Raw genomic sequence first — 26,626 nt, 5'->3', positions numbered from 1 at the left:
AGAGAAGTAAACAGAATGAGAAGCACACAGGAGTAGTCAGAGCACAGCTTCAAGCTTACGGACAATGCTCAAGGATGACCAGAGGCCTCAGAATATGCCAAGGGCTAGGCCTGCCCTCCCCATTGCTGAGAGGCTGCTGACACTGCTTCCTTACCACCTCAACTGAGCTTTTTTCAGGATGCAAGGAATAGAGAACGCTAATCTAGCCACTTGAAGAACCATGTATTATATAGTAGTATTAATGGTAAATTGGTGGGAATCAAAGAAACCTTCCTATTATAGTTAATTTAAAAAATTTACTATGTATAAAGAGAAGGAAATTCTAACTCTACAGTTCAGTTCAATCTCATCTAAGTTTCACAGAAACACTAAAATACATGTATTCTCATTGCTGCTGAAAACCACTGATTAAGCCAACATATATTACTTTGACTTTTGAATTGGCCAGATTAATACCACCAGTCAATTAAGACAAACAGCTGCATTTTCTTAAAGTTTTTTTATTTTGATATCATTAAGCACAATTACTTGAACATTATGGTTACTAGACTCCCCCCATTATCAAGTCCCCGCCACATACCCCATTACAGTCACTGTCCATCAGCATAGTAAGATGCTATAGAATCATTACTTGTCTTCTCTGTATATACCGCCTTTCCCATGAAACAGCTGCAGTTTTATAAGAACACCTCTGTAGATCATTTCAGTGAGAAGTGAAGAATGATCTAAAAATGTCAATTCCACTAAGGTCATCTTGAATTATATCTAAGTTTAAGACTCCAAAGGTATGCTTTTTAAACTATTAACTTGCTTCATTTACTTATTTTGGGCAAGTAGGTCTACACATTTATATATTGTCAACTCCCCAAAGAATTCTTACCTTCTACTTTTTTATCCCCTTTATAACTTGTTCTACCACTACACATACAACTGTTCCTTGGTAAATTAATAAGAAATCACTTATATAAATGAAGCTGAAATTTTCAATGCTAACACTTCAAGACCTATGACACTTCTGCCAAAAAATACCCTTGGAACTTACTGAGCCTGTCAAAGCTGACCCATCACCCATGTTTCTACCCATTCAATGTGTTATTTGGGGGGAAATCAGATTCCTTTATATTCGAGTTACAAACACTTAAAGAAGCCCAGGAAAAATTAAGTACTTTTACTTCTGAAATATTCAGTAGTTTTAATAGTCTCAATTCTAGAAAGTAAATGAATAAACTTTTAAGAATAAAACGCTGTGAACAGTGAGGTCAATATCCATCACCACTTTCATAGAAATACACTTTCAGCTTTCAAATCTCTAGAACATCATCTTTCAAGCTGAATTCTAGACTTTGGAAAATAATACAGAAATAATATATAATTTGAACACAGTCGGCCCTAATTTATCTGTATGTTACTTTTGAATTTTGGAAAGTTAAATGTTTTTAAAATAGATTATACCTGAATAAAAACCTAAAATCCTACATATACAATCGACAATCACTTAGAAATACAAAACAGAAACAAAAACAAAAACAAAGCGTTTGTACATGTGTGTATATTATATACCACAGTGTGACCAGATCATGTCAAGACTTTTCCAGGAAGTAAATTCTTATTTTGAAAGCTCAGTATTTCTTAAGACATACCTTTACAGAGTTAGCAATTTCCTGTATACCCTTAGCAGCAGCATCTTTTATGATTGGTGTAATTAAACCTTTATCTGTTGCCACAGCCACTGAAATATCAATAAATGGCAGTTGTTTGGGGCCGTCTCCATCCCAGCTTACATTAACATTTGGCATTTGCTAGGAAAGAAATAGAAACAACATGTTACTAAAGAAGCAGTTTCAGACCAAAGTGGTTACAGAAAAATAACTAACATTATTATGTGTTTTTGAAAGTGAATATAGCTAGACAGAAATAAATAAATAAAAATTCGATTTGAAATAACAGTTTGGATCTCTATGTTAAATATCTTATATGCTTGGGAAAAATAAACCTAACACCCTTTCTGAAGCAAGCCTGAGGAAATCCTGATGATGCACATGCTTTGATCTCTTTATATTATTGTTTAAAAAAGGCTCCCTTTGTTAAATATTATTGCTAGAAAGTATTTAATGTTTGTCATACCTCCTGCCTCATATGATGACCAACATGACTTTGAGAGGGGGGAAGGGGTAATGACATTTAACCACATTATTCCTGAGGCATGAACAAAGCCTGACTTTTTGATGCAGCCCTGGGAGATGTTGTCAGGCCCTCAATAAATGATTTCCCTATTTAAGAGTGACTTCCTAGGCTTCATAAACATGATATATACTACATCTGAGCATGTACATGTTTAACATACAAACAACTACACCATGGATGAAAAAACCAGATGAAATGACTAAATCCTGGAAACAATGTGTATTGATGATATTGCCAAATATGTCAAAGGGTAAAAAATGCTACTGAAAGTAGAAATAAACAACTTGTCTTCTCAAAATTCCTTTGTTTTTTGTGGAGTCAGATCCAAGCCTCCCAGCATGTTATTCCAGTACGGCAGTCCACACTCTGATTCCACCGTCCTATCTGATCTGCCTCTGACCACTCCACTAAGGTGAATTTTCCACTTTACTCAGGCCTCTCACCGTCAGCTACGCTTATTTCCACTTCATCACTTTCCAATTGCTCTTTACTTCTCCTGTCTTTCAAGGCTCAGCTCACTCATACAACAAAAACATTCAATCAACAATTCAAAGTCCCAACCCCCAGAAGATTTTAAATTCTTCACAGACAACACTAAAAATAAAAGAGGGGGAAAAAACCCTCACCTATAAAGAATATCTGGCAAATGAATGTAATTAGAAAGCGATGCAACCAAAAGCCTATGGGATATAGCCTACGCTGTATTCAAAGGAAAAGTCATCATCTTAAACCTTCTTATTAATAAAATATAATTATAATGAATTACACATTCAAGTTTCCTAACAGAGTATTCCTAACCAAAACAAACCGAAGGAAATGAAGGAAGTGATACATAATGAAACAGTGTAAAAGGAATGAGAATGCAAATATGCAAAAATAAAAGTGCGATTGCTTAGAGTAACTCCAGGTATTGAGAACATTTAAAAAATTATAAAAAGCAAATTTAAGTGACTCTAGGCTAGTAAATTTGGGGATCCAGAGGGAATAAATGAGTCTCTGGGAATACATGTTTCTAAAATTAATTCAAGAACAAGCTAAAAATTGAACAGCTCAGTAATTATGAGGGAAAATAAGAAAGTTGCCAGTGCTCCCTCTTCAAAACCGAACTAGGTTCAGGTACTTTTACTGGTGAATTCTATAAAATGCCAAGACACAAATTATTTGGTCAAAAAATAAAAGTTACACAAACATTCAGATACAAATAGCTAAAAAGGCATGCCTTTAAAACTCTCTATTGTTGTATTATTCAAGAGATAAAAATAAATTACTTATTAATGTACTTTTATAGAAAAAGTACATTTCTACTAGTTATAGAAAGACAGCATGACAGAAAATGGTGATGAGCAGAAGTCAGGAAGCCTGAGTTTTAGATTTACATCCCTAGCCAGACATCTCTTACTGTTCACCTGCCTTCCTGCCATATCCACCGGGACACCATTAAGCTTCTCAAACTTAGTATTTCCAAAAGCCAAACTCTAGATTCTCCACCTCAAATCTGCTCCTTTTCCATTTTCTCAATCTTTGTACAAGGAAAACTCTATTCCTACCATTGCTTGGGCTAAAATCCTCACCCTTCTTTCTCTCACATACCATACATATCTGATTCATTAGCAAATCTTATTGGCTCTACTTTGGAAATGTAACCAAAAATCTCCACATCACCCCTGCTTCACTGCTGCTACCTCAGCCCACACCACTGTCATCTTCTACAGCCTCCAGGGGAGTTCATGTTTCACCCTTGCCCCTCTCCTGGCTGCATTCCACACAACCACCAGAGCGGTCTCTCCCTTTTCTTCTTACAGTTTAAGTCACATCATGTTAGTCCTTTGTTCAAAACCTCCAAAAGTTACTTTCTCATTCATAATAAAATCCCTAGTCCTTACCATGGCCACCAAAGCCTCATGTACTTCTTAGTCCCTTCAACTCCTTCCTCTTCTTTTCTTTTTAATCTCACCTCCCACCCTCTCCACTCTAGACAAACTTGTCCTCCGTGCCAGGTTTTAGAACACCATCCCCTCCGCAGTCGTCGTGACTGCTGCTTCCTCTACGTGGAGCACCCTTCTCCCAGGTGTCTACTTGGCTCACACCCTCTTCTTTCAGGCCTTCACTCAATTATCACCTTGCCAGAGAGCCCGTCCTTGTCTAACTTTAGAAAGTATGACCCCTAGTTATTCTGTCCCCTTACCTGGCTTTCTTTCTCTCCTCAGCAATTCCACTACCTGACATACATTCGCTTGTCTCTCCCAACTAGAATATAAGCCCCACAACAATGGAAAATACATAGACTTTGTTCACTAGTGAATTTCTAACACCTAGAATGTATTTAGCCCAAAACAGAGGATAAATTAGTATTTGTTGAATAAATATTAGGTCTCAGTTCTAAGACCTTTTTGATTCTCAATTCCTTTGTAAAACAGAGGAAGTGAGATTAAATGACAGAATATTTTTAGAAATAAAATCATAAAATTTTTGTGACTTAAAAATAAAACTTCTATTTATCATATAAAAATCCTAAGATGTGAGACTATTTTAGAAACCAAAATTATTTAGGGTTTGCTACTTACTTTAAGAGTAACAGCTGCTGCCTTGATGATAAAATCATTTACAGACACTTTAATTTTATCTGAAAAACAAGTACATTAAAATTAATGTTCATAAAAAAACTTTAACATTGACCATTATGATTTCAAACAGGTAAAACTGTGGACTGCATTAACAAACAATGATTAAAGAATACTACAGGTTTACGTTTGTTTGCTTAGTCAGTACAGTTCCCCTGATGAGGAAAATTCACATTATATGAGATCCTGTATATATAATATTAAACATAAACATAAAAGTTTACTTCTGGGCCTTGATTGTAATTCTTTTGAACTCCTTTTAAAGGAGAATTTAAGGATATATTATAACCACAATCAAGAAGAAAAGAACTAACTCCATGTCTCTACAAAGACAAATGGGTTCTCTGTGGTGTCTACAGCCAGGAAGTTTACTAGATGAGTCATTTTTTTTCCATCCTTCTCCTGACCTAATTCTGTGTAGGCTTTATAATATATTGAATATATTAAAACAGTAGTACATATAGTCAGTTAAGAAACATACATAGAGATGCAGAGTATTCAAAGATTTCATTTTATTAATGGGGTGTATAACAAAAAATTAAGATCACTGCATTAAATAAGAACTGCTTTCTAACTTAACAAAACAGGATATAGCAAATGCCAGAGATGAAGCAATGCTGGCATAGATCCTAGTGCAATGAATAAAATGAGGTTCTCTGTCTGGTTTTATGGTGATCCCACTAAATCAATTTTTTTCCAGTATACAAAATGATTTTAAGATAAAGCTGAGATCTCCTCCCTTGCCACAGAGCTGATCATCCATAAAGCATTTAATTTATACTTTTGCTCTCCCAGTGGGTATGAAAGTGTTGGAAAATGAAAACTACACTTGATTCTTTATTCAAAAGCTTCTAGAAAAAGACTTAAGATCAAGATCTAGTCAATGGTATGTGGCAGGATACACAAATCCTGTTATTATAGTATCATGGAATTTTAACAAATAATAAATAGCTCATTCCAAAGGCATGCTGGAGATTTCAGAAAGAGATTAGATGAATAATTACAAACCTAAATACTACCAAACTGTCATGGTAACTGTCAGCTGCTTGTCTAATTCATAGCTCTTCTAATTCAAATTTCCAGAAACACATAAACATTTTTGTTTGTTAAAAAATCCCTTAAAGGAATAGGAATATAAATGGATTCCCAGTGCTTAAAGAGACTTTTAATGATAACCACATACAAAAGACTTGTTCTGCATACATTTATGTGGACACATTTTATGAACTCATTTTCTTACCTCTCATGGCTCCCTCAGTCTCCTTCTCACTTTATCTAATATCCACAGTATCCACCTGGAAGACTTCTTAAACCACCTACCACCTAAATCTACCACTCAAGTTCGCAGTCCTCCCCTAAAACTCTCTGCCCTCATCGTACTCCAACATTTAGTATTCTTGAGTTGATAGTCTTCATCTTGAAAGACCTTCTCTTACTTGCTTCTATGTTGCTACACTGTCCTGATGTTTCATTCTTTGCCCATTCATCTTCTATTGTGGACAGCTCCCCAGGTCAAGAACTTTTTGTTCCATAGTTTTGATGTAATTTTTATGAGGATTCCTCCAAATTCTACCTCCAATCTGGATATATCAGGAATTTCTGACTTAGATATCTGATTTCCCACTTGACATTTCTAATAGGCATCTCTAATATGTGCAGAGACTTTTTCCAAATTCTTTTATTTTTAACTCTTTATTATGGAAATTTTCAAAAAAGATTGTTGGTGACATTTAATGTGAAGAGAGTATGAAATAAAACTGTTGAACAATGCTGGTGATAACAAGTTATCAACCTAATACACAGTGAAAATTTGTCTGTAACTTCTGCCTACCCAAAAACTTAACCACTAATAGCCTACAGTTGACTGGAACCCTTACAGATAACATAAACAGTCGATTAACACAGATTTTGTGTGTTATATGTATTATATACAGTACTCTTACAATAAATAAACTAGAGAAAAGAAAATGTTTTTCCGAAGTGTTGTAAAATCTCCAAATTATCCTCCAATATAATTATTGAAAAAAATGCATGTGTAAGTGGACCCGTGCAGTCAAAGCCCATGTTATTCAGTGGTCAACTGTAGTTTGTGAGGGAATGTCAAATATTCTCACATGCATACTGTTAAAAAACAGGGTAGGACATGTTCACAGAATATCATATACTACATAGTCTTACATAAAAAAGAAGAGTGGGAATACACAGATAATGTAGGCTCTTTGAAGACTCACCAGAAAATTCCTAATTATAAAGACATACCAAACCAGGACCATGAAAAGATACTAATCCGTCTCTCCACTAGTACTGTTTCTTGCTTCATGAGAGGAGGGAACCAGGAAAACCATTCCCATAATAATCTCTGTATCATGACTAAGCAAGTGCGATTTGAGAACTAGAGGGGAGCTTCCAGTCAACATTTTGAATATTGATACTGTCTCTAAAATAGGTTTCCATATGGTTCCCTAAATTTTAAAGCTGTCAGGTTGTCTTTATATAAAATATGCAAAGTCCATATCTAAATTGATTTATCAGTCCTGCTGTCAGGATGTAGAAAGCAACAAAAGGAAGTTTTACCACCCTATGAGAGCAAGAGAAAAAGCAAGATAATGTATAGAATCATAACTTTTTTTTTAGCCTATTAGGTAGCTGAGGTTACAAGGCAAAAAGGTGAACTGAATGTCAAAGGGTGATAATCTATCTGCTCCAAGGAAAGGGAAACTCATGAAGTGATTAACCACTGTCAGAGTATGGAAAAGTATAGAACAGAGTATGGGACAATGTGTATGAACATACAGAACTACCAGCAGGGATATGGAAACTACAAAAACATTCAATGGAAATCAAGGGGAAACAAACATGCTTTCAAAGATGAATTTTTTTGGTCAAGCTTCACAGACTAAACATAGCAGAGAAAAGAATCAGTGAGACTGGAGCTGGGTCAACATAAATTATCCAAACAGAAACACAAAGAGAGAAACTTGTACTGGTGAACAAAAAAGAACAGAAGATCTGAAGATTTGGGATCATTCAAACAGTCAAACATTTACAGAGTTCCAAGGAGAAAATCATCAAGCAGAAAACATACTTAAAAATAATAGCAGGTTTTTTCCAAAACTAATGAAGGATAGCAAATCACAAATCCAAGAAGCTCAGAGAAACTGAAAGAGGATAAATAGAAAAAAACCTAAGGCATATAGTAGCAGATTGCTAATGGAGAAAATCCTGAGTACAACCAGAAGAGGAAAAAGATACAAAGGAGCAAATATTAAGAATGTCAGCAGATATTCTGTACGTCAGAAGGTAATGGAATGGTATCATTAAAGTACTAAAACGAGAAGCCTGTTTACTCAAAATCTTATACCCAGCAGAAATCTCAAAAATGAAGGAGATAACACCCATTAGGATGGCAACTGTCAGAAACAATTGTTGGTGAGTGTGTTGAGAAAATGGAATCTTGTTCACTGCTGATGGGAATGCAAAATAGTGTAGTCACAATGGAAAACAGTGTGGCAGTGTCTCAAAATATTAAAAATTTAATTACTGTATGATCCAACAATATTTCTGGGGATATACCCAAAGATTTGAAAGCAGAGACAGAAAGAGGTATCTGTACATTGTTTTCTACAGCAGCATTACTCACAGCAGTCAAAAGGTGGAAGCAATCCAAGTGTCTACTGACAGATAAGTGGATAATCAAAATGTGGTGAAATACACACAATGGATTATTCGGTCTTAAAAAGTAAAGAAATCTTGACACATGTTATGACATGGATGAACTTTGAGGAGGATATGCTAAGTGAAATTAGACAGCCCAAAAGGACAAGTAATATACGGTTCCACTTACATGAGCTACTTAGAGGAGTCAAATTCACAGGGGCAGTGGAATGGTGGTTGCCAGGGGTTGGGGAGAGGTGGAATACGGTGTTATGGTTTAATGGGTACAGAATTTCAGTTTTGTACAATGAAGAGTTTTATGGATGGATGATGGTAATCGCTAAATAGAGATGTGAATGTACTTAATATCACTGAACTGTACACTTAAAAATGATTAATATGGTAAATTTTATGTTGTGGATATTTTGCCACAATTAATAATTAAAGGAAGGGAAAAATTGAAAGAGAAATAGAATTTGTCAGACAAAAGCTGAGAGAATTTATTGCCAGCCAACCTGTTCTACAAGAAATATTAAGGGAAATTCTTCAGATAGAAAAAGTATCATACCAGATAGCACTATGGATCTATAGAAAGAAATGAAGAATGCTAAAAATATTAAAAATATGGGCAAATATAAGAAGACTTAAAATCTCATTTTAAAAGCTCTTTATAGTTGATTTACTAAATTGAAAAGCATAAAACATACATTCTGGTGTTATCATATGTAGAAATATAACAACAAAAGATGAGAGAGAGGAAATGAAGGTATTATTGCTTTAAGATTCTCTTATTATAAAGTGATATAGTAAAAATTTGAAGGGAGACTGTGATAAATTAAAGATTTAAAGTGTAAACCTTAAGAGAACCACCACAAAAGACAGGTGAGATAAAATAGAAATAAAATGGAATCAGAAGTTAAAACATAACTAATTCAACAGGAGGCAAGAAAACAGGAAAAAAACGAGATGGGACAAATAAAAACAAAGGATAGACAGAAAGCCAAGATGGCGGTGTGAGTAGGGCAGCGGAAATCTCCTCCCAAAACCATATACATTTTTGAACATACAACAAATACAACTAATCCTAAAAGAGAGACCAGAAGATACACTACAACAACCAGGCTACACCTACATCTGCGAGAACTCAGCACCTCATGAAGGGGGTAAGACACAAGCCGTGGTCCGGTGGGACCCAAGCGTATCCCCCACCCCAGCTCCCCGGCGGGAGAAGAGGAGTCAGAGCAGGAAGGGAGTGGGAGCCCAGGACTGCTAAATACTCAGCCCTAGTCATCCGCACCAGGAGCGCAGACACACATTGCGTAGTGTGCTGGATATTAGGGAAACGTAACAGTAAAACCTGTGAGTGGGTCCCCACAGCTGGCACCCTGGGACAAAAGAAAAGCAAGTGCTTTCTGAAAGTCTTAAAGAGACAGGGGCCTTACAGCTGGATGGAAGCATCCTGGCACACTCAGTCCAGCAGCTGAGAATTCCAGGGAACTCGAGGCACCCTAACCCCCTGGGCGGCAGCACAGCAATGAAGACCCTCACGGCAATAAATAGCCTCCCATCCATTCCCCCTCTGGCGCGGCCCCGCCATAGCAGGGAGCGGTTGCAGGAGCGGCCGCACCCACAGCAAAGGCCCAGAGCCTCCACCGCAGCTGCCCAGGCCAGAATCAGAGGAGCAGTTGGAGTGCGGCAGCCAAACACAGGCAGAAGAAGCCAGAAGAGGGTGCAAAAGGTCGCCATTCTTGAAGGAGAGCACACCAGGCATGCCTGCCTCTCCCCGTGGGGCTCTGGGCTGCCCTGAGGGCTGCTCCGCCGGTGGAAGCTCAGGAAATAAAACCAGAAGCTGCTTTCCGTGTGTGGGACGTTGTTCTCCCAGCTGACACACATGCCAACTGCCTATGACTACATCTATTGCAATGAAAAGCAAGAAGAATTTGATCCAGTCCAGAATTACCCAGAAAACTCCTGAGAAGGAACCTGGGGAGATAGATTTAACCAATCTGTATGAAAAAGAATTCAAAATAAAGGTCATAACCATGCTGACGGAGCTGCAGAGAAAAATGAAAAAGCTAACGGATAAAGTTGGGAGGGGGAATACAGAAATAACACAATCTCTGGAAGGACTTAAAAGCAGAATGGATGAGGTGAACGATGCTGTTAATGGAATAGATATCAGAGAACAGAAACACAGAGAGGCTGACGCAGAGAGAGATTAAAGGATCTCCAGGAATGAAAGAATATTAAGAGAACTATGTGACCAATCCAAACAGAACAATATCTGCATTATAGGGGTACCAGAAGAAGAAGAAGAGAGAAAAAGGGACAGAAAGTGTATTTGAAGAAATAATTGCTGAAAACATCCCCAAACTGGGGGAGGAAATAGTTGCTCAGACCACGGAAGCCCAAAGAACTCCCAACAGAAGGGACCCAAGGAGAACAACACCAAGACACATAATGATTAAAATGGCAAAGATCAAGGACAAGGACAGAGTATTAAAGGCAGCCAGAGAGAGAAAAAAGGTCACCTACAAAGGAAAACCCATCAGGCTATCATCAGACTTCTCAACAGAAACCTTACAGGCCAGAAGAGAAAGGCATAATATATTTAATGCAATGAAACAGAAGGGCCTTGAACCAAGAATACTGTATCTAGCACGATTATCATTTAAATATGAAGGAGGGATTAAACAATTCCCAGACAAGCAAAAGTTGAGGGAATTTGCCTCCCACAAACCAACTCTACAGGATATTTTAAAGGGATTGCTCTACATGGAAGCACTCCTAAGGCAAAATAGATGTCACCCGAGAAAATAAAATCACAACAAAGAAAGCAGGCCAACCAAATACTAAAGGCAAAAAATAAAATAAACTACTCATAAAAGCAGTCAAAGGAAACACAGAAGAGCACAGAATAAAACACCTAACATATAAAGAATGGAGGAGGAAGAATAAGGAGAGAGAGAAATAAAGAATCATCAGACTGTGTTTATAATAGCTTAATAAGCAAGTTAAGTTAGACAGTTAGATAGTAAAGAAGCTCCTCTTGAACCTTTGGTAACCATGAATCTAAAGCCTGCAATGGCAATAAGTACATATCTTTCAATAATCACCGTAAATGTAAATGGACTGAATGCACTAATCAAAAGACACAAAATAATAGAATAGATAAAAAAAGCAAGACCCATCTATATGCTGCTTAAAAGAAACTCACCTCAAACCCAAAGACATATACAGATTAAAAGTCAAGGGATGGAAAAAGATGTTCCATACAAACAATAGGGAGAAAAAAGCATGTGTAGCAGTACTAGGATCAGACAAAATAGACTTCAAAACAAAGAAAGTAACAAGAGATAAAGAAGGACATCACATCATGATAAAGGGGTGAGTCCAACAGAGGATATAACCATTATAAATATATATGCACCCAATACAGGAGCACCAACATATGTCAAACAAATAATAACAGAATTAAAGGAGGAAATAGAATGCAATGCATTCATTTTAGGAGACTTCAACACACCACTCCCTCCAAAGGACAGATATACCAGACAGAAAATACATAAAGACACAGAGGTACTGAACAACACACTAGAACAGATGGGCCTAATAAACATCTATAGAACTCTACATCCAAAAGGAGCAGGATACACATTCTTCTCAAGTGCACATGGAACATTTTCCAGAATAGACTACATAATCGGCCACAAAAAGAGCCTCAGTAAATTCAAAGAGATTGAAATTCTACCAACCAACTTCTCAGACCACAAAGGTATAAAACTAGAAATAAATCGTACAAAGAAAGCAAAAAGGCCCACAAACACATGGAGGCTTAACGACATGTTTCTAAATAATCAATCGATCAATGACTAAATTACAAAAGAGATCAAGCAATATATGAAAAAAAATGACAACAGCATAAAGCCCCAACTTCTGTGGGACGCGGTGAAGGCAGTTCTAAGGTGAAAGATATAGCAACCCAGGCCTCTTGAAAGAAGGAATAACTATCCCAAATGAATAGTCTAAAGTCACAATTATTGAAATTGGAAAAAGAAGAACAAATGAGACCCAAAGACAGCAGAAGGAGGGACATAATACAGATCAGAGAAGAATAAATAAAATTGAGAAGAATAAAACAATAGAAAAAAAATCAATGAGACTAAGAGCTGGTTCTTTGAGAAAATAAACAAAACAGATAAGCCCCCAGCCAGACTTACTAAGAGAAAAAAAGAATCTACCCACATCAACAGAATCAGAAACGAGAAAGGAAAAATCATGAAGGACCCTACAGAAATACAAAGAATTACTAGAGAATACTATGAGAATCTATATTCTAACAAGCTGGAAAACCTACAAGAAATGGACAACTTCCTAGAAAAATACAACCTTCCAAGACTGACCAAGGAAGAAACAGAAAATCTAAACAGACCAATTACCAGCAACGAAACTGAAGCGGTAAGCAAAAAACTATCGAAGAACAAAACCCCTGGGCCGGATGGATTTACCTCGGAATCTAATCAGACACACAGAGAAGTCATAATACCCATTCTCCTTAAAGTTTTCCAAAAAATAGAAGAGGAGGGAATACTCCCAAATTCATTCTATGAAGCCAACATCACACTAATACCAAAACCAGGCAAAGACCCCACCAAAAAAGAAAATTACAGACCAATATCCCTGATGAACATAGATGCAAAAATACTCAACAAAATATTAGCAAACCGAATTCAAAAATACATCAAAAAGATCGTACACCATGACCACGTGGGATTCATCCCAGGGATGCAAGGATGGTACAACATTCGAAAATCCATCAACATCATCAACCACATCAACAAAAAGAAAGACAAAAACCATGTGATCATCTCCATAGATGCTGAAAAAGCATTTGACAAAATTCAACATCCATTCATGATAAAAACTCTCAGCAAAATGGGTATAGAGGGCAAGTACCTCAACATAATAAAGGCCATATATGATAAACCCACAGCCAACATTATACTGAACAGCGAGAAGCTGAAACCTTTTCCTCTGAGATCGGGAACAAGACAGGGATGCCCACTCTCCCCACTGTTATTTAACATAGTACTGGAGGTCCTAGCCATGGCAATCAGACAAAACAAAGAAATACAAGGAATCCAGATTGCTAAAGAAGAACTCAAACTGTCACCATTTGCAGATAACATGATATTGTACATAAAAAACCCTAAAGACTCCACTCCAAAACTACTAGAACTGATATCGGAATTCAGCAAAGTTGCAGGATACAAAATTAACACACAGAAATCTGTGGCTTTCCTATACACTAACAATGAACCAATAGAAACAGAAATCAGGAAAACAACTCCATTCACAATTGCATCAAAAAGAATAAAATACCTAGGAATAAACCTAACCAAAGAAGTGAAAGACCTATACCCTGAACACTACAAGTCACTCTTAAGAGAAATTAAAGGGGACACTAACAGATGGAAACTCATCCCATGCTTGTGGCTAGGAAGAATTAATATAGTCAAAATGGCCATCCTGCCCAAAGCAATATACAGATTTGATGCAATCCCTATCAAACTACCAGCAACATTCTTCAATGAACTGGAACAAATAGTTCAGAAATTCATATGGAAACACCAAAGACCCCGAATAGCCAAAGCAATCCTGAGAAAGAAGAATAAAGTAGGGGGGATCTCACTCCCTAACTTCAAGCTCTACTACAAAGCCATAGTAATCAAGACAATTTGGTACTGGCACAAGAACAGAGCCACAGACCAGTGGAACAGATTAGAGACTCCAGACATTAATCCAAACATATATGGTCAATTAATATTTGATAAAGGAGCCATGGACATACAATGGGGAAATGACAGTCTCTTCAACAGACGGTGCTGGCAAAACTGGACAGCTACATGTAGGAGAATGAAACTGGACCATTGTCTAACCCCATACACAAAAGTAAATTCAAAATGGATCAAAGACCTGAATGTAAGTCACGAAACCATAAAACTCTTAGAAAAAAATATAGGCAAAAACCTCTTAGGCATAAACATGAGTGACTTCTTCTTGAACATATCTCCCCGGGCAAGGAAAACAACAGCAAAAATGAGTAAGTGGGACTATATTAAGCTGAAAAGCTTCTGTACAGCAAAAGACACCATCTATAGAACAAAAAGGTACCCTACAGTATGGGAGAATATATTTGTAAATGACAGATCCGATAAAGGCTTGACGTCCAAAATATATAAAGAGCTCACCCACCTCAACAAACAAAAAACAAATAATCCAATTAAAAAATGGGCAGAGGAACTGAACAGACAGTTCTCCAAAAAAGAAATACAGATGGCCAACAGACACATGAAAAGATGCTCCACATCGCTAATTATCAGAGAAATGCAAATTAAAACCACAATGAGGTATCATCTCACACCAGTAAGGATGGCTACCATCCAAAAGACAAACAACAACAAATGTTGGCGAGGTTGTGGAGAAAGGGGAACCCTCCTACACTCCTGGTGGGAATGTAAATTAGTTCAACCATTGTGGAAAGCAGTATGGAGGTTCCCCAAAATGCTCAAAATAGACTTACCATTTGACCCACGAATTCCACTCCTAGGAATTTACCCTAAGAATGCAGCACTCAAGTTTGAAAAAGACAGATGCACCCCTATGTTTACCGCAGCACTATTTACAATAGCCAAGAATTGGAAGCAACCTAAGTGTCCATCGATAGATGAATGGATAAAGAAGATGTGGTACATATACACAATGGAATACTACTCAGCCATAAGAAGAAAACAAATCCTACCATTTGCAACAACATGGATGGAGTTAGAGGGTATTATGCTCAGTGAAATAAGCCAAGCGGAGAAAGAAATACCAAATGATTTCACTCATCTGTGGAGTATAAGAACAAAGGAAAAACTGAAGGAACAAAACAGCAGCAGAATCACAGAACCCAAGAATGGACTAACAGGTACCAAAGGGAAAGGGACGGGGGAGGATGGGTGCATAGGGAGGGATAAGGGGGGAAAGAAGAAAGGGGGTATTATGATTAGCATGCATAATGGGGGGGTGGGAGAAAGGGGAGGGTTGTACAACACAGAGAAGACTACTAATGATTATACAACATTTTGCTATGCTGATGGACAGTGACTTTAAGGGGGTTTGTGGGAGGGACCTGGTATAGGGGAGAGCCTAGTAAACATAATGTTCTTCATGTAATTGTAGATTAATGATAACAAAAAAAAAAAAGGGGGGGGATTACTCCCTGATAGGATAAAACTAACTGCAAATCACTGATTAATGCATGCTTTAAATATCCTTAATTTTGATCATTTAAATGGTGTCAGATGATCAGCTATGGAAGTACACTTTTCTGAAAGCACTTCCTGTGTGGTGATCTCCAATAAGTTCTTCACAATGGTATAAAGGGCATATCAAAGTGTGGGCAAAGGGTTTGTTTGTGTTTATACAGAGGATCAAAGCCTAATTTGGCTACTCAGAAAACGAATTAAGATACGATATGAAGAAGAACTTCCAACATCAACAATCTCTAGAAGAGTCATTTCAGAAGATGATCATCAAAAAACTTCAACAAAGATCTCGTTACTGTTGCAGTTGTAGCTGCATTCATCCCACCGGTTCCTGGACTTGCCATTGGAATGAAGAAGGAGATATCTAAGCTGGCCTGTGTATACAGTAAAACAACAAATTTGACTGGATCTATACTGTCAGAACTCAACCAAGAATTAGGAGAAGTGCAAGTTGCAGCGCTCCAACATCTTGCGACTATAGACTACCTACTGTTAAAAGAACATATGGGATGTGAACAGTTCCCAGGAATGTGTTGTTTTAATTTGTCTGATTTTTCTCAAAATATTCAAATTCAGTTAGACAATATCCATCATATCATTGATAAGTTTTCACAAATGCCTAGGGGGCCTAACTGGTTTTCTTGGTTTCACCGGATATGGCTGGTAATTGTAGGTCTGCTTTGGTTATGTAGCTGTATTCCTATTATGTTAATGTGTGTGCGCAATTTAATTAGTAATTTAAAACCTATACACGCTTATGTTACACTACAAGAAGATATGTCAAAGAAATGATCAATCTTCCCAGGTTTTCTTCCGCCTGCTACTTCTATAGCTTCTCTTCTTCCTTCATAATTACAACCCCTAAGTAGAATTCGTGCCTCATTTCGAAATTACTGAGTATCATAATTCTTCCAAGTGGTAAAGATATCTCAAGACAAATGCTGGGTATAGAAGCCACAGGGCATAAATCTGCAAAAAAGTAAAAAGCTAACCTTTTCAAACAATATTGCTTCTCTCTCACTTATCAACTTTACATTTCGCTGTATGGCCCCGGAAGATGACTGGTTAGCCAGAGATGGGTAAGATTCCTCAAGGGGGGAACAACCTAAGACAGGCACAGTCGCAGGGGGGGCCATCAGGTGAGAAAATGGGGATCAACAGAGGTGAGGCTTAGAACCTCACTCCCCCCTGTTTTGAGAGAAATCTTCTGCATCTGTGGATGTTTTGTTGCCCTTGTCTAGCTTGGATTAATACTTAGTCCATAGTCACACACCTGATCATCTACATTTGCACTCTTACAACACTAAACTATGTTTTCTACCTTTATCTTGCATCTACCTACCACTTCGGCATTTTATTTAAAAATAATAATAATAATAATAAGGGAGAAATGTGGGATTCACATATAAATCAAGTATAAAAATCAAATGAATAATCATAATTGACCTGATTGTTTATAGTTCATGATGCGTGATCAAAACCGAAAGTTTCTGTGATGACTGCCCTTGCTCTGTTCACCATGTAAGAACTTATTCACTATGTAAGAACTTGTTCACCATGTAAAAACTTGTTCGTTATGCTTCAGAAGATTGGAGACTGTTGAGAATTAGGCTTGGGGTTGATTAATGATTGTGCATTGAGTCCCCTATACAGAATTTTATTGTTAACAACCATATGATCAATAAATATGAGATATGCCCTCTCAAAAAAAAAAAAAAACAGGCAAAGACTCCACCAAAAAAGAAAATTACAGACCAATATCCCTGATGAAGATAGATGCAAAAATACTCAACAAAATATTATCAAACCGAATTCAAAAATACATTAGGAGGATCATACAACATGACCAAGTGGGATTCATCTCAGGGATGCAAGGATGGTACAACATTCGAAAATCCATCAACATCATCCACCACATCAACAAAAAGAAAGACAAAAACCACATGATCATCTCCATAGATGCTGAAAAAGCATTTGACGAAATTCAACGTCCATTCATGATAAAAACTCTCAGCAAAATGGGTATAGAGGGCAAGTACCTCAACATAATAAAGGCCATATATGATAAACCCACAGCCAACATCATACTTAACAGCGAGAAGCTGAAAGCTTTTCCTCTAAGATCGGGAACAAGACAGGGATGCCCACTCTCTCCACTGTTATTCATAGTACTGGAGGTCCTAGCCATGGAATCAGGCAAAAGAAAGGAATACAAGGAATCCAGATTGGTAAAGAAGAACTCAAACTGTCACTATTTACAGATGACATGATATTGTACATAAAAAACCCTAAAGACTCCACTCCAAAACTACTAGAACTAATATCGGAATTCAGCAAAGTTGCAGGATACAAAATTAATACATAGAAATCTGTTGCTTTCCTATACACTAACAATGAACTAGCAGAAAGAGAAATCAGGAAAAGAATTCCATTCACAATAGCATCAAAAAGAATAAACTACCTAGGAATAAACCTAACCAAGGAAGTGAAAGACCTATATGCTGAAAACTACAAGACACTATTAACAGAAATTAAAGAGGACACTAACAAATGGAAACTCATCCCATGCTCTTGGCTAGGAAGAATTAATATTGTCAAAATGGCCATCCTGCCTAAAGCAATCTACAGATTCAGTGCAATCCCTATCAAATTACCAACAGCATTCTTCAATGAACTGGAACAAATAGTTCAAAAATTCATATGGAAACACCAAAGACCCCAAATAGCCAAAGCAATCCTGAGAAAGAAGAATAAAGTGGGGAGGATATCACTCCCCAACTTCAAGCTCTACTACAAAGCCACAGTAATCAAGACAATTTGGTACTGGCACAAGAACAGAGCCATAGACCAGTGGAACAGAATAGAGACTCCAGACATTAGCCCAAACATATATGGTCAATTAATATATGATGAAGGAGCCATGGATATACAATGGGGCAATGACAGTCTCTTCAACAGATGGTGCTGGCAAAACTGGACAGCTACATGTAAGAGAATGAAACTTGATCACTGTCTAACCCCATACACAAAAGTAAATTCAAAATGGATCAAAGACCTGAATGTAAGTCATGAAACCATAAAACTCCTAGAAAAAAACATAGGCAAAAATCTCTTGGACATAAATATGAGCGACTTCTTCATGAACATATCTCTCCAGGCAAGGGAAACAAAAGCAAAAATGAACAAGCGGGACTATATGAAGCTGAAAAGCTTCTGTACAGCAAAGGACACCACCAATAGAACAAAAAGGCATCCTACAGTATGGGAGAATATATTCATAAATGACAGATCTGATAAAGGGTTGACATCCAAAATATATAAAGATCTTATGCACCTCAACAAACAAAAAGCAAATAATCCAATTAAAAAATGGGCAGAGGAGCTGAACAGACACTTCTCCAAAGAAGAAATTCAGATGCCCAACAGACACATGAAAAGACGCTCCACATCGGTAGTCATCAGAGAAATGCAAATTAAAACCACGATGAGGTATCACCTCACACCAGTAAGGATCACCACCATCCAAAAGACAAACAACAACAAATGTTGGCAAGGTTGTGAAGAAAGGGGAACCCTCCTACACTGCTGGTAGGAATGTAAATTAGTTCACCCATTGTGGAAAGCAGTATGGAGGTTCCTCAGAAAGCTCAAAATAGAAATACCATTTGACCCAGGAATTCCACTTCTAGGAATTTACCCTAGGAATGCAGCAGCCCAATTTGAAAAAGACAGATGCATCCCTATGTTTACCGCAGCGCTATTTACAATAGCCAAGAAATGGAAGCAACCTAAGTGTCCATCAGTAGATGAATGGATAAAGAAGATGTGGTACATATACACAATGGAATATTATTCATCCATAAGAAGAAAACAAATCCTACCATTTACAACAACATGGATGGAGCTAGAGGGTATTATGCTCAGTGAAATAAGCCAGGCGGAGAAAGACAAGTACCGAATGATTTCACTCATATGTGGAGTATATCAACAAAGATAAAACTGAGGGAACAAAACAGCAGCAGAATCACAGTACCCAAGAATGGTCTAACAGTTACAAAAGGGAAAGGGACTGGGAAGGATGAGTGAGAAGGGTGGGATAAGCAGGGGGGAAAAGAAAGGGGGCATTATGATTAGCATGTATAATGGGGGAGCACGGGGAGGGCTGTGCAACACAGAGAAGACAAGTAGTGATTCTACAGCATCTTACTACGCTGATGGACAGTGAGAGTAATGCGATTTATAGGGGGGGACTTGTGGATGGGGGGAGTCTAGTAAACATAATGACCCTCATGTAATTGTAGATTAATGATACCAAAAGAAAAAAAAAAACAAGGAAAAAAAACAAAGGATAAAACAGTACAAAGGAAAAGGAAAGGACAAAATCTTTATATGTGAATAAACACCTTTATTAAGAGAAAAGAGACTGCAGGATTAGATAAAAAAGTAAGAAAGAACTATGCTGCCTCCAAGAAACCAGTTTAAGTATAAAGACCCACTTATTAGAAGTGAAAAGATGTGGAAAGATATAAAAACACTGATCAATGAAAGCTGGAGTATTATATCAATATGAGATTAGGAATTCTTGAGAATAAGAAATATTACAACAGGAATTGACAGGAACATTACATGACAGATCTATTCATCAAGACCACCTAAAAATCCTAAAACTGTTATGTGCCCAGTAACAGATCTTCGAAATACATGATGCAAAAACTGATAGAACTAACATTGGAAACAGACAAATTCACAACTATAGTTGAGGAGTTCAACACTTCTCTTTCAAAATGGATAAAACAAATAGATAGGAAATCAGGGCATAAAAAGACATGTGAACAATAATACTACCAACCAACTTTACCCAACTGGTATTGACATAACACTCATCAAAACAAAAGCAGAACATATATTCTTTTTTTTTAAGTACAGGTGAAAAAAGAACAAAGAGAGACCATATAATGACTATAACATCTCAAAAAATTTAAGTCATAGAAAATGTCTCTAAACACAATGGAGTTAAGCTAGAAATTATAAAAGAAAAGCTGAAAAGTCCCCAAATATTTGGAAATGAAACTCATACTTCTAAAGAACTCACAGATTGAAAATCACAAAGGAAATTAGAAAACATCTTAAATTGAATGAAAGGGAAAATAAAACATCAAAATTTGTGGGATACATCTAAAGCACTGTACAAAAAACATAAAAGCATTATATGCTTATGTGATGTTTATTATATCTATCTCAGTTTAAGAAACTAGAAAAAAAGGAGTAAATTAAACCCAAAGCAAATAGAAAAAAGGAAACAATAAAGGTGAGAGTGGAAATCAATGAAAACAAGATTATAGAAACAATAGTTAATGAAATCACATACTTATTCTTTTGACAAGAATAAAATTGATAAACCTCTAGCCAAACTGATCAAGTTAGAAGACAGAAATTACTAATATCAAAACTGCACACATCAGTTCAAATCATTCAGATGTTGGAAATTTAATGAAATAATATTACAAACAACTTTATGCCAATACAGTGGCCCTTATCCTCAGTTTTGCTTTCCATGGTTACCTGTGGTCAACTACAGTCCAGAAGCAAATAATCCTCCTTCTGATGTATTGTCAGAAGGTCAGTACTAGCCTAACCCTACATCACAATGCCTACATCATTCATCTCACTTCATTTCATCAGATAGGCATTTTATACGTTACATCATTACAAGAAGGGAGAGTATAGTATGAGATATTTTGAGAGACATTTGGGTGCATAACTTCTTTTTATAGCATGTGGTTACAACTGATTTTACTATCAGTCATTATTGTTAATCTCTTACTGTGCCTAATATATAAATTAAACTTTATTATAGGTGTGTATGGATATGAAAAAGCATAGTATAAATAGAGTTTGGTACTACCTACAGTTTCAGGCTTTCACTGGAGGTTTTGGAACATAACCCTCATGTATAAGGGGAGACTACTGTATATTTGATAACTTAAATAACAAATACAAATTCCTTGAAAGACATAAACTACCAAAGTTCATTCAAGTAGAAATAGATAGCATATCTATTTTGAAATACTGATAACCTAGTTTAAAATCTCCCCACAAAGAAAATCACAGGCCTAGAAAGCTTCACTGGTGAATTCTACCAAACATTTAGAAAGGAAGTAAAACCAGTTCTACTCTAACTCTTCCAGAAAACAAAGAAGAAGGAAATAAAGCCCAATTCATTCTACAAACTCTGAAAACAAACCCAGAAAAAAATACCTCAAGGAAACTATAAGACAGTACTTCTCATGTACATAAATATAAGGACTCTGAGCAAAATTTTAGGAAATGAAATCAAGTAATAGATGAGAAAATTAACAATTAAATGAGTTTTATAAAGAAATACAAAGTTAATTCAACATCTGGAAATCAGCCAATATAATTTACCATAACAGACTGGAAAACATTACCACAAAAGACACATAAAAGCATCTGACAAAATTCAACATCCATTTAGGCTTAAACTCTCAACAAATTAGGAATGTCAATTTCCTCAACCTGAAAAAAGGAATCTAAAAAACCTACAGCTAATATTAAAGACTGAATGCTTTCTCCCAAGAACAAGGCAAGAATGCCTGGTTTCACTATATACCTTCATCACTGGACCAGAGGTCTTACCAAATGGAACAAAGCAAGAAAATGAAATAAAAGCCATATATACTGGAAAGAGAAATAAAACATCAATTTGTGCCATAATTCATATGCCTCTCAGCAATCTTAGTCTTGTTTACTAGAAAACCATAAATTTAATAACCTAAAAATTCATTTTGAAGAATAAAAAATTAAAGCTTGTGTATAAAGAAGAGTGGTATCTAAGATACATTTATAATCTAAAATATTCTTAAATCAGTTTTGGATTTTATAATTTCTAAAATGTTAACTGCTTTGTTGAGATATCATACTCTAAAAAAAAAATGATTTATTCAATACTATGGAACCAGTTTGTTTCTTAGAGGAAAAGAGAACCAATTCTTTTCTCTAGAACTAAAATATACCCAGATGATGAAATTACAATAAAAAGCTACATGATGTGCATTTTATAAAGGATTTTATGATAGTTAGCATGTGCATTGAATGAAATAAATTTAACTTTACTAACCTCTGACCAGATTTTGTCTAACTTTTAAAACAGCTCCAAGGTCACAGTCAGCAGTAGCATATGCATGAGGTACAGTACTTTTAGACTCAGTCAACCTCTTGGCAATAACTCTTCGAATATTGCTAGGAGGAATTTCTGTGAATGTGCCCTGCAAAGAAATTGCAATCTGTCCATTAAACCCTAAATGGAAGTGGAAAAAACAAACAAGCTTTATAACTGAAACCTAGTCTCAGTGTATTAACCTTTGCTATAATTAAAGATTAATATAGGAAAAGTACTATTAACATTTCTTAGTATAAGACAGAGAACATAAGGGATCTGAGGATTTTAACTTTATAATAAAGTATGATTGTACAAAAAAGTAGCAAAATTCATGTTTCAGTTGTGAATGTGACATCTTAAGTTACTATGTTAAAAATGATTAAAAAGAAATCTTCCAAATCATGATTAATTCCCCCATAGGTATGCCTGTGTATGAGACAGAAACAGACACACACACAGACACAAACCCTTCCTCCAGTACACAAACCCCACCTGTAAGCAACTTTTGTTACAAATATCACTTCTTAATAAAACTCAAAGCATCAAATTAATTAAGAAACAAACCACAAGCAATTCTAACTTATAAAAATGGCAGTAGAAAAAGATAATTCCATATAATGGATCATCTGCCAACTTATTTCTATTTGGTTTGTAATTTAAAAAATGAAAATCACATCAGTACCTAACTTCCTAGAAATTCATAATATAAAGTATGAATGAGATTAATAAAATCTTCCTATAACTTTACTGTAGCTTTTCCATTCTGTTCTTTGAACCTTTAATAAAAGTATGACAGACCTTAAACTATGTCTAATTCCTTCTTTGTCCTTCACTCCATTCTGGGTCCAGATTACAACCACTCCAGAGTTAATGCAAAGCAGCTGAAAGCACAGCTGATTTCTTAGGGCACTAAATATATTACAAATATTTGATTAAGTTAGCAAAGTAGTTGAGCAAACAGAATTAAATGCTTTCTATATACCACAAGAATTTGAAAGTAAGGTTTATATACCTAATTTGAATAACTTACTTTTTAAATATATGATTTGATTACACATAAAACTTTTTGTCTATCTAGTCATGACTGTGCATTAAAAAATGTTGTTTCCCATGAAATCTGTATAGTTTTCTACTATTTTTAAATGGTATATTGGAATATATTTCTCCATTAGAAAGAGCAGGATAGGCTTATTTATTTATTTACATGTTTTCTCAGTCCCCATTCAATTTTATACAACCTTGATTATCTTGCACATCTCTTGATGGGAAGCAAATGACATGAAAAGTACAAATAAAGGAAGACAAGAGACAAAATGAAGTAAGGGTTACTACACTGAATGTACCTCAGAAGGAAAGAACAATCAGTTACACAGTTTATGGTTTTTCATAGTGTGACTATCAATTGCCTTAGTCAAAAATAAAACACATCTACAAAAGGGGGGTAGTGTTAACTACCAATTACTAGCACCACACTGGAGAAAAAAGACATGAAAAATATCATGATTATAGACTATATAATTGAAACTGAAGTTGTAGAACTTGTGGTACATTTCAACTGAATCACATTTCTAATGTTCTCTTTGGAAGATAGCACTATATACAAACAAATTGGGTTTGTGCTACTAGTCTGCAAAACAATGCATTCTGAGTATTTTATCATCATTTTAGCTGCTACTAAAATGGACTGGTAAAAGTACTTGTAAAACATACAGTAATGATTATTTTCTCACACTTAAATATGAAAAATAAAAATCTACTCAGATGACATTACCACATTAGGTTGTCCAGGAGTTGACAGTGGCGGGAACATTGGCCTTGGGTAAGATGGCTTGGTTATGGCCCGAGGAGGCAAAGGCTCTATGGGAATCGCTGGAGGCGCTGGGGCAGGTATGGATTCAGGGATCTTGCCCATCTGTTTCAAATGGACCAGTTTGAGAGCATCCCTGGAGATAAGAAGGAATTAAGATAACCCTGGTTAGCAACAAGGAATGTAAGAGGACTTTTAGAAAATGGAAACAAAATGTGGGGGAAGATACAAAAATATATAGATGTTGAGCTTATAAATGCAAAATAATTTTTTTGAGCTAGACAAATAAATCTTACCATATTATTAGCATATTATTTGTCCAATGGCTACAATATTTGTATGTTTCAAAAAACTGAACAATTAAAATTGTACTGAAGAATTAGGTTTAGTTATTTTTAAAAAGGAAATTAGTCTTTTTTCCCAGGAATAGGGAAGGAATCATTTGGTAGATGAACAATTCATCTGTTAGTTATTATTGCTGCAAAACAATTCTCTCATTCTGTATCTTGGAAATAATTTTTATATGGCATTCAGAAAGTGTCAAGTTTATTGTACTTAGGACTTTTATTAGGGTTATTTACTAAATCATTGTTTATTTCGGTGTGAATTAGCTCGTTTATGGCCAGGAAATCATACCATTTAAAACTGTGCTATGTTATCAGCACAATCTCATGTAATAAACCTGACCCACATCATCATTTAGAATGAGAAATAAATAAGTAGCAGACTTGCCTTTGCATTATGCTGTACATGAAGTTATCTTTGCTTTTTAACAGGATATAATTAGAGTACTAAAGATGTCTAGCTTTCAATCTATGCTAAGTTACAGTGTATTTAATGAAGAATTTTCTAAATAGTTTTTTCAAAAATTTTAATAACTGATAATATAGATTTTTTCAAAAATAAAATTTTACATTTTGAAAATGTTTTAAATAGAAAAAAATTTAAGTTTTTACATAATCTAAAAACAACTTCAGTGTGACACAAATCTAAAGGCAAATTATTTTTTCAAATTTCTCAGTTAAAAATTTGGTATTGTTTATCAAAAGAATTTCTGAAGAGAAAAACCTAGGCATCTGTTGGGCATATTTGAGATGACAATCATCCTCCTCTCAAAGAAAACCTTTTACTTAATATCTATGGCAACATTGTAGGCAGAATTCTTCTGGCCCCAATATTCTTGTTACTGGTGTATACACTCCATCCACAAAAGCCCTTTTGAGTGTGGGTGGGCCTGTGAATATGGTGCATGATTAGTTTACATTACATGTCAAAGGTGATGGATTTTGTAGACATAATTAAGGTCCTAAATCCATTCACACCAAGTTAATCAAAAGGCAAATTATCCTAGAGAGGTCAGACATAAGAGACATGCCCTTCAAAAGGAACTGGAAATTCCTATAAGAGATTTGAATGGAGAGAGATCCTCCTGTCGGCAAACAGGCATTTGTCAACATCTTATGGAGATGACCAAGTGGCAAGGACTTGAGAGGTGGCCTCTAGGAGCTGAGACCAGTTCTTGGTTGACAGCTAGCAAAGAAACAGTGGCCAGAGTCCTATAACCACAAGGAACTGAACTCTGCCAACAGCCATGTGAGATTCCAACCTTCAGGTAAGATTCTACCCTGGCCAACATCTGGATTTCAGCCTTGTGGACCATAAGCTGAGAGCCCAGCCATGCTGGGCCTGGACCCTGACTCACAGAACTGTTAGATAATAAGTAAGTGATGTTTTAAGCTACTAACTTTGCTGTAATTTGTTATGCAGCAATAGCCAACTGACACAGGCAGGAATGTTCTAACCTGGGGCACATGGTTAGAGGGATCCCCCAAGGTACAATGGTACATTTTTTAGGAAGGAGGGTCAACAC

General features: G+C 36.1%; 1 protein-coding gene across 1 annotated transcript in view; it reads right to left on the bottom strand.

The window, feature by feature from the left end:
* The window catches only part of PDHX (pyruvate dehydrogenase complex component X), a 99,243-nt gene that overhangs the window by 8,713 nt on the left and 63,904 nt on the right, over window positions 1–26,626 (bottom strand). Inside the window, exons 6-9 of the mRNA XM_036891647.2 lie at window positions 24,721–24,892; window positions 22,908–23,055; window positions 4,749–4,807; window positions 1,641–1,799 (exon numbers count right to left, since the gene is read on the bottom strand). Coding sequence (XP_036747542.2) covers window positions 1,641–1,799; window positions 4,749–4,807; window positions 22,908–23,055; window positions 24,721–24,892 — 538 coding nt within the window. The remainder of the gene's footprint in view (window positions 1–1,640; window positions 1,800–4,748; window positions 4,808–22,907; window positions 23,056–24,720; window positions 24,893–26,626) is intronic.

Source organism: Manis pentadactyla, chromosome 9 (assembly GCF_030020395.1).
Source record: "Manis pentadactyla isolate mManPen7 chromosome 9, mManPen7.hap1, whole genome shotgun sequence".
Taxonomy (NCBI): Eukaryota; Metazoa; Chordata; class Mammalia; order Pholidota; family Manidae; genus Manis; species Manis pentadactyla.
Note: the sequence above shows the minus strand (reverse complement) of the source record. Positions and strands in the feature narration are given on the sequence as shown.